Here is a 13,618-nt window from a genome sequence, read left to right as displayed (position 1 = left end):
GCGGGGGAGCCAGCCCCGAGCAGCAGGCCCGGGCTCCGGCGCGGCGGGCCCGCCGGATAACAAGGATTAGCTGGGGGGCACCTCTGAAGCCCCGTCTCTCCTCACGTGGCTGGAGGCCGCGGCGTAGTCCCCTCTCGTGCGGCCCTAATCCCCGCACGCGGCCCGCCCCGCCGCGCCCTGGCCCTCTCGCTCTCCTCGGCCGCGCGGCTCCGGGACCCCCTTCCCGGGCCCGGGAGCCTGGATTGGTCGCTCGGTGAAAGGAGCGGCGGCGGCGAGGGAGGGGGCGCGCGGGATCGGCCGGCGGCCCAAAGTCGTGCAAAGTGATAAATACATTGTTTCGGGCCGCCCGCTCGCTCGGTCCCCGGGGAGGGAGGGGGGACATAGAAAATGGGGCACTTTCCTCCCCCTTTAACTCAAGGGGAGTACCAATAATTCATGTATGTTATAATTCTTCATTGCCCCTAGGTAGTCTGGGAAAACGGGAAGAAAAGAAAATGCCAGAAAGTTACGGTAAAACTTAAGATGCGGCCGAAGTCGCTTTCTTTGCCCCTGCTGCGAGTGTTTGAATAAGAAGAATGCTCCCGGACTGTAACAAGCAAAAAGAATGAAGAAGACAAAAGATTTCCAAAAAAAGGTTTAGCTAGAAGACAAGGCAAGTGAAACTGAAAGGAGAAAAAAAGCATTTACAATGGAACAATAAGTGTACTAATCGCTTTGATATATTATACAAGCCCAAAGACCCAAAACATTGTGTAATTATTTATAAATGACTTCTCCACTCCTGTGTATAATGCAGAGGAAAGAATAAAACTGCAGGCTACTCTCTAAACTATTTCTAAATAGACCTGGTTCAAAAGAAGGCAGGAGTGTTTGAAATAAAATAATTAATGGTGGATTTTATGGTTGTCTCATTAAAACATTTTAATTACTACAAACAAAATGCGTTTGTGTTCCAACCCAACATGAATTTATGTAGCTGCAGCGTTAAGGAAGAGAAAAGCAAAAGGAAAACACTTCAGCTATTTCTCTGTTCTGTTTATTTCAGAATTCTCTCCATAAAACGATAGTCAAATTCCATTAGGATAAATTTCACTGCGACTTCTTTTGTACACACAGGAGAAAACACCCTCACACAGTTTTCCCACACTTGACCCGCAAGCATCTTGGAGGGAGGGGAGTGTTTTTAATCTTCACTGAAGATGTTCTTAAGAGTTCAAAAACATGAAACAGACAAAAATGAACTCTGGCTTTAGGAATATCCCGTGGCAGGTGCGGCCTGGATTTGGGGAACTGAATCTAGTGACAGCAACAGCAGGGCCTCTGTTTTGTTTTGTTGCTAAATCTGAGCCCAGAAGAGTTCAAGAAATCTACGAAGGCAAAACTCAGAGGCTTTGAAGGAGGTTCTGGACTGATTCTAGCCTCAAGCAGCTGATATGAATATGATTCCAGGCCTCACTGCTGAGGGGGGTGGGGGTGAGCACCTTCTGCCTGCTCCCTCTTCATTTCAGGACCTGCACCCCCGTGGGCCCTCCCTGCACAAGCCTGCACACCCCCTTCGCACCCCCCCCACTGTACTTTGGGCACAAAAAGGACATTGTTTTACCCAAGACTGACCCAAACCACAAACACACTTCAAACCTTGGATGAGCCCAAGCACATATTGTCCCTGCCACTAGGCTTCAGAACTCCAATCAAATTTGAAATTTTCTTGTGGAAAGAATTTATTTGGCTGCAGAACTGACCATTATGTTTTTGGAAGGCATTTCTTACACAGCACTAGAATAAAGTTGGTTTGCACCAGGACTTCCCCTGGAGGCCAACATTCATCCCACAAGTAGGCAGATTGTACACAACCAAACACATCAGTATACAATGCCACAGAATATTCAAGCAGACATCTCTGAGGTGGGAAATGCATACAGCCGGCACTGTATTTAGCAGGGCAGGGGCCAAGGGGGCCTCCACGGATTTCTGGAAACCATGGATAATTTGCCATTTTCCTTGCTCTGTCACTGAAAGACCCCTCTGTTTCCCCCCTCCTGCCTCGTTTCCCCCTCCCTTTTACCCCCCCTTCCACAACTGTCATGGGTCATCAGTAAAGAAAACAGGGAATTGTTTCTCCTTTCCACTCCCCAACCCTACCCTGCTTCTCTTAGATGGAAACGCATATCTATGGGTGTATTTCACAGACTGAAAGGAATACTGTGTGCCTCTCAGTCCCACATCCTCCTTCATCCCTTCCACTGGAGTAACTGCACCTTTTTCTTCCTTTTTTCTAAAAAAAAGATTACAATGTTTTCTCTTTCTAAAATGCCACCCACCAAACCAATGCCATCCTTCCCCACAGGTAGCTCCAGCAAGACCTCGACAATGATAGTGGGAACAGTGTGGCCCTCGCACAGCTTTGCTTTGTGCAAAAAATCTGCCTTATAAACTCGGTACACTGCACTGCCCTGTGCCCCAGACCCGGGTGGATGAGTGGCTGGGTAAGGCACCGACACCCTTCACCTCTCTTATCCTCAGTGGCATCGGAGAGTTCATGTATACTGTAAAAACAAAAGAACACTGCCTATAACAAAATCCAGATCTAGATGTAGATACCCAGCACTCTTGAAATTAATATTCCGTTAACAACTGGTGTGGATGCGGAATGCTGAATCTCAGCTAAAACAGTTTGGGAGAAAGTATGAAATGCGATGATGTCCTTCCCCCCACCCCACTCAACACATCCAGATTAGCATGTCAGCACGTGGAATTGCAGGACACGGACCCCCCTCAGCCTCATCCCACAGCAGCATCTCTGAAAGCCAGTTTGTTCAACCTCAGGCTTACATGTTTCTGATCACTGAAAGGGAGGATGGCGAGGAAGCCATCTGGCTCAGCTTCATGTCCACAAAAGGGCTCAAAGGCTGTGGGTACTAACGCCAAATGAAGTCACACGCGTGGTCCCTGAGTCACTGACAAGGCCAGAGGAAGAAGATATGCACCTGCAAATTTAAATCTGCTTCCGTGCCGACGCACATGAGGATTTGATGCTCTTTTCGAAATGCTGAAATCGTCTGGAGCGCCTGGCTGGCTCGGTCACTGGAGCACGGAACTCTCGATCTCAGGGTTGTGAGTTCCAGCCCCATGTTGGGTGTAGAGATTTCTTAAGAAATAAATTAAAATGTTTTAAAAATTCTGAAATTGTCTTATGAGCAGCACAGACAGCTTTGAATTTGTATATGCTGACCACATTCATTTACTGCAGATAAACATTTATAATTTGTCACTCTTTTCTATTTTGGCCTTTCTTCCTTTAAAAAAAAAAAAAAGAAAGAAAGAAACCAAGAAACTCAAAAGAGCCTGGAAACATCAAATGCCTTGCTCAACCCTGAGAACCTCTCCTTCCATCTCTCCAAAATGCTGGTTCCTTCAGCGGGTGTTGACATCAGAAAGGTCCTCTCAGGGGCTCGAATCACCTCCTTGCTGGTTCTGCAGTGGTCTTGAGTCAGACCTCGAGAGCTGCCTGGAGGAGGCACGACCTTTCCAGCCCCTGCACCCCTTCCGGGGATCCTCCCCTCCCCTCACACCCCCAGCTGTCACACAGGCAAGCAAAACCACAGAAGCCCCAGTCTTGGTATCACCTGGGGCACCTCTGAGCTGTCACAGAAGCATGTCTGACGTGCCTCACGGGCTTGGGTAAGCACAGGAGAGGAGGGCTGATGCTAAAGCAAAGAATTTATTCCTGTATGAGGGCAAACAGACGCTCTAAGTATCAATCACCACTTCTGCATGTGGTCCATATTTCCAGAGTCTGATGAGGGAGGGCATTGGGGCTGGGGTCCCCCACCATCCCTACCACCTCAGGTGACCACGGCATGAAAAACTCCTGTTTCATCCAGTCTTTTGGAACATCTGCCTCACCCACCTAGCTCTGTCCCCATTGACTGGCCATCGGATGGCTCACACATCAGGCAGCCACGGTACCTGGTGCAGCCCTCACCACCTTGTCTCCTGCATCCTAGTGTGCTCTGGGAACGAGGGCTTCCACAGATGTGCTCTGTACTCGCCTCCAGGGGATCTGGTTGGGGGGGGGCAACAGAAACTTCTGACTATTTCTTTGGAAGAGAGTGCTCTGTGCCTCAAAGGGAACACATGGGAGCCTAAGTTAACATCTTGTTCTCATTCTCCCAGGACTCAGCTCCATCCGCAGTGGGTCACCTGCAGGAAAGCCCCCACCCAAGCCTCAGATACACTTATGAAAAGCAAAGTGGGCAGGCACTAATGTCTGGCGAGGAGCTGCCCCATGCAATAGCCAAGAGCCAGGGGCAGGCAGGGCAAGGCTCAGATGCCTGCCCAGTCAGGTCACTAAGGCTTGGGCAGAGGAGTCGGACACATGCGGGAGAGAGCACGGAGCACTGCTAGCTCATAAGGTGCCTTTGGGCACATTTGCAAAGCACACCTCTCTGGGAAGATGCCATCCCACATTATGGTGCATGGCTCAGAGAGGTTAGAGTTTAGCCCCCCACTTGCACTGGATGATCTTGTGCAGTGAACCGCTGCAACCACTGTGATAGCCCTACTCAGAGAAAGCAACAGGAGAAGGAGACAAAGAGGAAGAAGAAAGACTGCCATGGCCATTCAAAGCCCACCACGACTGTCCCCTACCCTCTTCCCACTGGGAGCCCATAGAAGCCCCATCCAGACTGGCCCCCACAGTGCTGCCACAGTCATTCTCATACCTGTCTTCTATCTAATTTGTCTGTTCATATCCCACTCATCCTTCAAGGCCTTCTCAAGTCGCCCTCTGCCAGGAAGCCTTCCCTGATCACCCCCCTTCCCTTTGAGATGTGCATAATGCTCTTCAGATCTGTTCCCTTAGTGGGCCTTCAGTACCTCTCACAGCCAGTGGCAAGTCGTCCTTCTGTGGCCACATCTCCCCTGGCCACATCTCCCCTGACCACATCTTCCCTGCTCTATGACTACAGGCCTTCCTGACTCTACACAGAGCATCTGGCACAGGGCCGCATGCAGGAAGGGCTCACTGTGTACGTATTAACAGTGATGGAAAAACCTGGAATGGGGGCTGAAAGGACTCCTGAGTCTGGGCCTAGTTTGACCACCAGCGATCCCTGGGGTAACCAAAGAAAAGACCCCTCCATCTCCCAACAGTTTCCTAGGTATGAGGTGCAGTGCACCAATGAGTAATCTCCAAGGGAGCTGCCAGCAGTGAACCCCAGGCTTATGAGGCTCACAGCCCATGACCCCCAGCAGCCAGGTTTTCATCCCTGTTAACCCAGTGTCTGGCACAGTGCTTGGCCCATGTGGCAAGCAATATGGTATATGGGTTGCCTCAGTCTCCGTGCTTTGGCAATGGAGCATTTAACTTGGTGTTTTATTTAGCAAACCTCAGACATCAAGCCTAGCCAACTCAAGCAAGAGAGTCCTATTAAGAAAAGTCCTATGGGTGGACTCTGAGAAACAAACTGAGGACTTCAGAGGGGAGGGGGTGGGGGAATGGGATAGGATGGTGATGGGTAGTAAGGAGGGCACGTATTGCATGGTACACTGGGTGTTATACGCAACTAATGGAGCATCGAACTTTACATCGGAATCCGGGGATGTACTGTATGGTGACTAACATAATATAATAAAAAATCATTTAAAAAAAACCTTACATTTCTCAGCAAGCATTCAGAGAATGGCAGGTGGCAAATAAAACTCTTAGTGGATTAAAAAAAATAAAAAAATAAAATGCAGATTACAGGGCACAAACCCTATCTCTTGAATCAGAGACTAGGGACAAGGATTATATTTTAACAAGCCCCTCAAGTGATTATTATGCTATGGAGAGGTGCACTCTACAATTAAAAAGGAATGATATTGAGGCAAGTTTCCAGTAAAAATTGCTTCTGCTGCAGGAGCCAACCCCCAGGAGCTCGTAATGGCCGAAGTACAACAATTAGAGCAACAATGTAAATAATGATAGCATGGATTTTAACCCACAGACTAAAATGTAAGTCCATATTGATAAAGCAAAAGGACTGCACAAATTCTTCCTTACTAAAGAATTCTAACTAAGAAATGTAGAGAGAGAGAAATAGAAAATCACCATTAGACAAGTACCACAGTAATTATTGCAGATAAGATCAACTCGTGCAGCTAAAATTGAGGGATAGAAGTTTGAGGGGAAGGAAAGGATCTTTGGATTATCTTAAAGTATCTCTCCTGAGGTATTTATTAATTACAAAGGGAAAGATTATAACTTTGTGAAGAAATTGGCACGCGTCACCTTAACCAAATAATTAAGGTTAACAACAGGAATAAGAAAATTCGACATCACGACTGTGCAGTGGTTATACAAGATGTTAGTTTCAGTGGAAGCCGGATGAGGGATAAAAGCGAACTTCAGACTACTCTTCTCAGCTTTCCTGTAATTCTAAAATTCATTCAAATAAAAAAATGCTTAAAAAAAAAAAGAAAAGTCCTATGGGGTTTCTTGTGCAGTCAATAAGAAGACTAGAGAACCAGCTTGGAATATAGGGGGGGTTGGGGGACGGGTAGCAGGACCACAGCTGAAGGCAGGTCCACGAAAGAGCTAGGGCAGGATACCTACTGGCTCTTAGCCAAACCTTCCACCACTGGCCACTGGCCCATCCAGGTTGTTGCCACAACACATGTATACTCCAAACCATCACCAGCTCAGAGCCGAAGTTCCAAGTGGGGCATGCCATTGACCCCATTTAAGTCACATGGTCATACCCCAATTGCCAGGAATGGAGAGGGAGGTGCTCAAGCATTGAAATTCCTCCACAGGAAGGCTCTTCAGGCGCAAGGCAGCCAAGAAATGACAAAGGGCCACTCCAGTGACCCTGTTCCCCTGAACAGACAGATTCTTTCTTCCAAGAATTTAGAAAAGTTGCTGCAGTAAGTTGAATAGTGGCCTCAAAAGATATGTCCACCCAGAAACTCAGAATGTGAACTTATTTGGAATAAGGTTCTCTGCAGCTAGAATTAATGTAAGGATTTCAAGACAAAATCAGCCCGGACTGGGGTGGGTGCTAAATCCAGTGACGAGGGTCCTTATAAGCAACAGAAAAGAAGACACAGAAACACAGAGAAGAAGGTGGCAGAGACGGAAGTGGTGCAGCTACAAGTCAAGGAAGGCCAAGGATTCCCAGGAGCCACCAGAAGCTAGGAGAAGCACAGAACACACTCTCCCTCACAGCCTCCAAACACAGCCAACGCTGCTGATGCCTTGATGCCAGACTTCCAGCCTCCTAAAGAAGGAGTGTCTGCTGTTTGAAGGCCCTAGTTCATAGTGATTTAGTACCAGAGTCTCAGGAATATAATACAATGGCCCAGCAATGTCAAATCAAGGCTGGTGGGAGTGCACTGGAGCCTCAGAGAAGCAGAGAAGCCTCAGCTCCAGCAGGCTCTCACAAATGCCTAGTATCACCCCACAAATTCCCTTTCCTGCTTAACCAGATTAAATCCACTTCTGGTGACTTGTAACAACCCTAAAGCTCCAGGTTGGGAGTACATGTAAGGCACCACGGAGGGGAAGGCAGGGCTGGGTAGGGCCCATTAAGCCAGAAAACCAGCACTGGACAGCCAGCCAAGGCAGGCTCTGCCTCTAGACAACAGCCCCGTAGAAAGGGGACAGTTGTCCCAGGCAGAGACGGCTCTGAGAACAGCAGGGACCAGACCTGAGGCCATCAACCAGATATCGTGGGGAGAAGACTGAAACTTTGCTAAAAGGTGTTCCTTTTGTTTTTAACCTCCCTCCCCCCATAATCTGGTGCTGTTCCTTAGTGACTATTTCTCCCTAGGTACAAAGTTGGGGGTGTCTGGGTTCTATTGCTCCAAAGTGAGCACAGGTGACCAGAGAAAAGTGACAGGCAGAGTGAAAACCTTCTACTATAACAGGTGTGTTTATGTCACTAAGGGAGAGAAAGGAATGGGGGGGGGTGGCAGTGGCTCCGCTGAGCGCTTGCTACCCTCTCTCCTGGGCCAGGAAAGCCAGGTCCCAGCGGAGGCTCACACTCCAGGCATCTTCAAGAGAGACAGAGTAAGAGGGGGGCGGGGGGCTCTCTGAGAGGAGGGGATTCGAAGCCTTGCCTTACTTTAAAGTCACTGGAAAGTGTTGGGGTCGGAAAGCTGGGGGACTAGAGTGATGTTAGGGGTGTTTGGCCAAAATTGCTCTCAACTTGAAAAACCATCCATTCCTTTACTTTCCAAACTGCTCTTCGACCCTCTCTCACCCCGGCCCCTAGGTGAGGGTCAGCAGAGATATTCCCTTGTTTCTTCACCAACCTGAACGGAGCAGGAGCACTTGTCTCTGCCCTTGCTCTATGACCTTCACCGCGCCACTCTCTGTCTTTGGATAGGGTTTTCCCTGGGTTCAGAGGGCGCTGCCTCTGCCAACCATTCATCCGGCGCTGCGTTACAAAAGCGCCGTTCCCAGTGTCCCTGGAACGTCGCTTCACATCATCCTCAACAGGAGAGACTTCTGCCCCGTTTTACAGATGGGAAAAATGAAGTCAAATCACTTGGCCAAAGCCACGCGGCCAGTCAGCCTTGGGAGAGAGGAAGCGAACCCAGGCTTCCAGCCGGCTGCAGGTTTCCGCGACTTGCTGCGCAGCTCACGCTTGCATGCCCGCGCCCCGCCTCCCCATCCCACCCCAGCGAGGGGCGCCGGGCCCGCCCCCGGAGGAGCGTGCCTGGGCCGCTAATCGCCGGGCGCCCCCGCCCCCGTTTCACCGCCGGGAGACGCCCCCGCCGGCTTAGCCTGGAGACGGCTCCCGGGGCTGCGCGACGCCGCCGATTGGCCCGCGGTAATTACGGGCACGCTCCGGGAGGGGGGAGGGGCCGGGGCGGCCCCCCGCGAGCATAAATTATGCAAATACCAGGGCGCCGCACGGGGCTGACCTGCCGCCTAGCTCCGTTCACGGGGGCTGCCGCGGGGGCGGAGGTGGCAAGGGAGGGGGGCGCCCATTGTTGGGGCGGGTACTTAAGGGGTCCTGAGGCCGGTCGTGTGCCACACTCGGTACTCACACGAGCTGATCTGCTCGCCGGCGAGATCACTCGGGAGACCGGCCGGGAGCGTGGCCCCTGCAGACCAGACGAGGCGAGGCGAGGCGAGGCGAGGAGGTGAAGCCAAGCTTCAGGTGCGGTCCGCGCCTTTCCAGGCCTTAGCGCCCGCAGAGGCCACAGGGTGGGCCCGGGCCATTTGGAACGTAAGTGCGCCCCGGCGACCCTGCCCTCAGCCCGGGCTCCCGTCCTCCAGGAACCCTCTACCTGCCCGTCGGTCCTGCTCCACGCAACGATGCCAGCCCGTCTGGAGACCTGCCTCTCGGACCTCGACTGCACCACCAGCAGCGGCAGCCTCAGCAGCAGCAGCAGCAGCAGCAGCAGCAGCAGCAGCAGCGACCTATCCGGCTTCCTCACCGACGAGGAGGACTGTGCCAGGCTCCAACCACCAGCTTCTGCCTCGGGGACGCCCGTGCCAGCGCGCAGAGGCGCTCCCGGGGTTCCTGCGGCCTCCGATACTCCCCGGGCGCAGGATGACGAGCAGGAGCGGCGACGGCGCAGGGGCCGAGCGCGTGTGCGCTCCGAGGCGCTGCTGCATTCGCTGCGCAGGAGCCGGCGTGTCAAGGCCAATGACCGCGAGCGCAACCGCATGCACAACTTGAACGCGGCGCTGGATGCGCTGCGCAGCGTGCTGCCGTCCTTCCCCGACGACACGAAGCTCACCAAGATCGAGACGCTGCGCTTCGCCTATAACTACATCTGGGCTCTGGCAGAGACTCTGCGCCTAGCCGACCAGGGATTGCCCGGGGGCGGTGCCCGGGAGCGCCTCCTGCCGCCGCAGTGCTCCCCCTGCCTGCCCGGGCCCCCGAGCCCCTCCAGCGACGCCGAGTCCTGGGCCTCCGGGGCCGCCGCCTCCCCCTGCGCCGCCGCCGCCTCGCCACTGTCTGACCCCAGTAGCCCCGCCGCCTCGGAAGACTTCGGCTACGGCCCCGGCGACCCCCTTTTCTCCTTCCCCGGCCTGCCCAAAGACTTGCTCCACACGACGCCCTGTTTCATCCCTTACCACTAGGCCCTTCGGGAACACCATTACCTTCTCCCTCCCTCAGGCAACAGGCAGTAGATGGAGCCCCAGCTGCAGTCTCAGGAGCCCCCAGTCCGGGCGGAGGGAGGAAGCAGGAGCTTTAAAGGGGTGGGAGATACCTGAGCCGCTTGTTAGGTCGCTGCACCCTCGCCGTGACTGCCCCTTGGTCTGTTTCTCCAGCCCTCAGCCCCCGGCCCCTCCTGCCCACCCTTAGACGGCCTTTCCTTTTGCACTTTCTGAACTCCACAAAACCTCCTTTGTGGCTGGCTCAGAGCTGACCCCAGCCACCACTTCAGTGTGATTTAGAAAAGGGACAGATCAGCCCCTGAAGACGAGGTGAAAAGTCAATTTTACAATTTGTAGAACTCTAATGAAGAAAAACGAGCATGAAAATTCGGTTTGAGCCGGCTGACAATACAATGAAAAGGCTTAAAAAGGAGAGACAAGGAGTGGGCTTCATGCATTATGGATCCCGACCCCCACCACTGCAGGCTTGCTCTAGGAAGAACCCAAGACTTGCGTAGCTATTCAGGCACCAGGCTGGAAAGTACTTTAATTTATTCAAGATGCTTCTTTCATATGAAAATGTATTTTTGTACATAAAGAGTTTATTCTATTATTATGAGCTATCAAAGTTTACATTTTTGTACTGCAGATGTTTTGTGTAAATAAAAACCAAGTAAAAAAAAAAAAGTCACCAAGTTTCTCGCCTAATGTTGGTGTCTCTCTGAGGCTTTCTTCCCTTCCCCTGGCAGCTCAACCACTAAAGTGAAACACTATCCTTACCCACCTCCAAACCTTCCAGTCCTTTTTCAAAAACAATTTAAAAAAATAAAATGCACCTGATTTCCACCAAGAAACGGATAAAGACAGACCAGGGCATTTGGGATCCATCATTTCCTTTCACCTTATAAACACAAGGGAGATCTTTCAGGCTCCCCATAAGCCAATTAAGACTTTTTAGCTACCTGTAGAGGTAGGGGCGGTGGGAGACTCTTTCTTTTGAGGAACTCCACATCAGCTGGCTCTGTGTTTCAAAGAGAGGGATTAAAAAGATCAATACAGTGTGACCACTGGCTAGGAAGTCCCAGTGACAGGTGGGCCCAGGCTGGGCAAGCAGAAGGGTCCACTCTTATAACAGCCTATTTAGAGGGAGAAATTGATTTGTAAATAATGCCTCCAAATTGTTGTTCATTGAGGCTAGGATCTCCCTGGCTGTGAGGTGTCGGATGAATGATGCTGGTGTGGTATCCCTGGACAGGACGCGCACCTGCCTAAAATTGTGAGGGTGCCTGCACACACACACACACACACACACACACACACACACTCCCACATCCACCCCCCCCACATGCTGTGCCCACAGTGAGGGGGGCTGGTGAATAGGGAGACATTCGGTGGGCTCCGTCCTGGCTTGCTCGGCCAGTCTTCAGGGGCAACAGCCAAAGCTTTCATTGGCTGCCAGAGAAATCAGCCACCCAAACTCAGTGGGGATTTTTCTGACTGCAGTGTTTGCCGTCTGACAAGTAGCTCACAGCATTGGCCACTAGCAGCTTTTGTTTTAAATTTCAGAATGTGGATGATTACAAGAGATACTTCCTAAAATGCCACAGTTCACAACTTACCACACGTGAAGAGCAATCCCCCCCCCGCACTGGGCTGCCTCTTTCCATGAATGTAATTATTTAGAAGCCGGAGTTGAGGAAAATAGTATGCTCTCATGTTAAAGAAATCATATATCTTTAGGAGATGCACAGAAACAGAGGGTCAAAAGTAAAACCATGAATAGCATTTCCCCTTGTGCAAGCGTTTCTCCTCCTCACGTATGTCTTGACGAGCTGGATCCACAGACTCTGTTCTGGGTCTCCAGCAGGCATCACTAAGCCCAGCCACCAGCAAGGAGCCCTGTTTCAGATAAAAAGGCTCCTTTACAGAAGGTTCTGGAAAGTTGGTTGCCTTCTCTAACTGCCCTCAGAACAGACAAAGAACCCTCCAAGAAAAGCGTCAAAAGTTGTGAGGGCTCAGAATGGAGTTGTTTCTGCTAAAAGCTCTAAGGAAGAAGTTGTGTCTCTTGAATGACCCTGCCCGGGGCCCCACTCTATTGTCTGTCTCAGAATTAATTCACTCTACTAGCTTTGCATTTTCCTATAGCAAAAGACACAAATGGTCTGCATCAGATTTTCTGCTTTCCTGTGCATAGGATGTTTGGAAGTGACTCCTTTCAGCCCTGGACAGCAAGAAGGGCAGGTCCCCTATGGAGACTCTGCTCAGTCAGGGGGTACGTACACATATCTGGGCCAGAGGAAGAGAACAGCTAATTATGTTTATCATTGTCCAAAATCCTTGGGAAAACCAGCAGCAAACAAACACCCCGAAATCCCCCAGGCATCTTGGAGTTCACAGCTGCAATAGGACCTTTGTCTCCTACAACGGGACACAGCCAGCACCGAAAACCAGAAACATCACTACCCTCAGACTGGAGAAGGCTGAACCATATTCCCAACTTTGTTGCCAAAATAGGCTCATAACTTAAGGTGCAGGGCCCAGAGCACCTTCCAACCAAAGAAAGATCTTTTGCAACATCAACTGCTGGGGGGCGTCTCCACCCCTGCCAATTAATATGGTTCTTCCAAAGAAGAAAGCATATATGTACAGCCCTTGGAGCTCTCAAGCAGGAGAAAAGGAAGGTGATTTAAAATGCTTATCCCTACCTCAGGGGCCTCTTTCTTCCTGCAGCAAACTCTCGTTCAACCACCGGCATCTGTGAAGACAGGCCGCGGGTTACTAAAATATTCTAATCAATTATAGAGCATAGAACTTCCTGCTGATAGCCATGATTCACTTCTTCAACAGAATCGTCCACCGAGGAATCAGCAGGCGCCTAGAAAGCCTTACTTATTCTCCATCTTGATCTCTCTATTTGCTTTTGTCCTGGTGTGATGTGTATTTGTACACACTGCTTCCGAGCCTCGGAGAAACCAGGCCAGAAAGACGGGGATGCACAGGAAATGCAGGATTTCCCTCTGATCTCTCATCACTCTTTTCAAGCCCCTGCTGTGTGCTGAGCACCATTCTAGGCACTGTGGGGAGCAAGACACCCCAAAAGGAGCTTGTGGAAAGGAGCTCAGAGTCTCACAGGAAGAGACAAAATAAATTCCTGAGAGACTGTGGTAAATGCTGAGGAACAGAACATAAAATCAAGAAATTTAAGGGGAATGGGAATGCCAGGGTTTAAAGGAGTTTGCTCTTGTAGAAAAGATGGTCAGGAGGGCGCCTGGGTGTCTCAGTCGGTTAAGGGTCCAACTCTTGATCTCGGCTCGGGCCTCGGTCTCAGGGTCATGAGTTCAAGCTCCATGTGGAGCCTACTTAAAAATTAAAATTAAAAAAAATGTAAAAAGCAAAAAGAAAAGCTGGTCAGAGAAGGGCTTTTAATGAGATGACACCTGAGCCTCTGCTCAGATGAGAGAGGAAAGGAGCAAGCCATGGCATTAGCCATTGGGAAGCATCCCAAGGAGAAGACAC

General features: G+C 50.9%; 2 protein-coding genes across 2 annotated transcripts in view; one reads left to right on the top strand and one right to left on the bottom strand.

Moving 5' to 3' along the window:
- The window catches only part of SLC25A48 (solute carrier family 25 member 48), a 251,720-nt gene extending 238,895 nt beyond the window's left edge, over positions 1 to 12,825 (bottom strand). The window contains exon 1 of the mRNA XM_034656037.1: positions 12,808 to 12,825. The gene's annotated coding sequence lies outside the window, so the exon portion shown is untranslated. The remainder of the gene's footprint in view (positions 1 to 12,807) is intronic.
- On the top strand, positions 8,941 to 10,770 carry NEUROG1 (neurogenin 1). Its single transcript, XM_034656043.1, has 2 exons — positions 8,941 to 9,152; positions 9,272 to 10,770. The coding sequence occupies exon 2, from the start codon at positions 9,311 to 9,313 to the stop codon at positions 10,082 to 10,084; it is 774 nt and encodes a 257-aa protein (XP_034511934.1). The 5' UTR covers positions 8,941 to 9,152; positions 9,272 to 9,310; the 3' UTR covers positions 10,085 to 10,770.
- Positions 12,826 to 13,618: the final 793 nt, after the last annotated feature.

Source organism: Ailuropoda melanoleuca, chromosome 3 (assembly GCF_002007445.2).
Source record: "Ailuropoda melanoleuca isolate Jingjing chromosome 3, ASM200744v2, whole genome shotgun sequence".
In the NCBI taxonomy this organism is placed as follows: Eukaryota; Metazoa; Chordata; class Mammalia; order Carnivora; family Ursidae; genus Ailuropoda; species Ailuropoda melanoleuca.
Note: the sequence above shows the minus strand (reverse complement) of the source record. Positions and strands in the feature narration are given on the sequence as shown.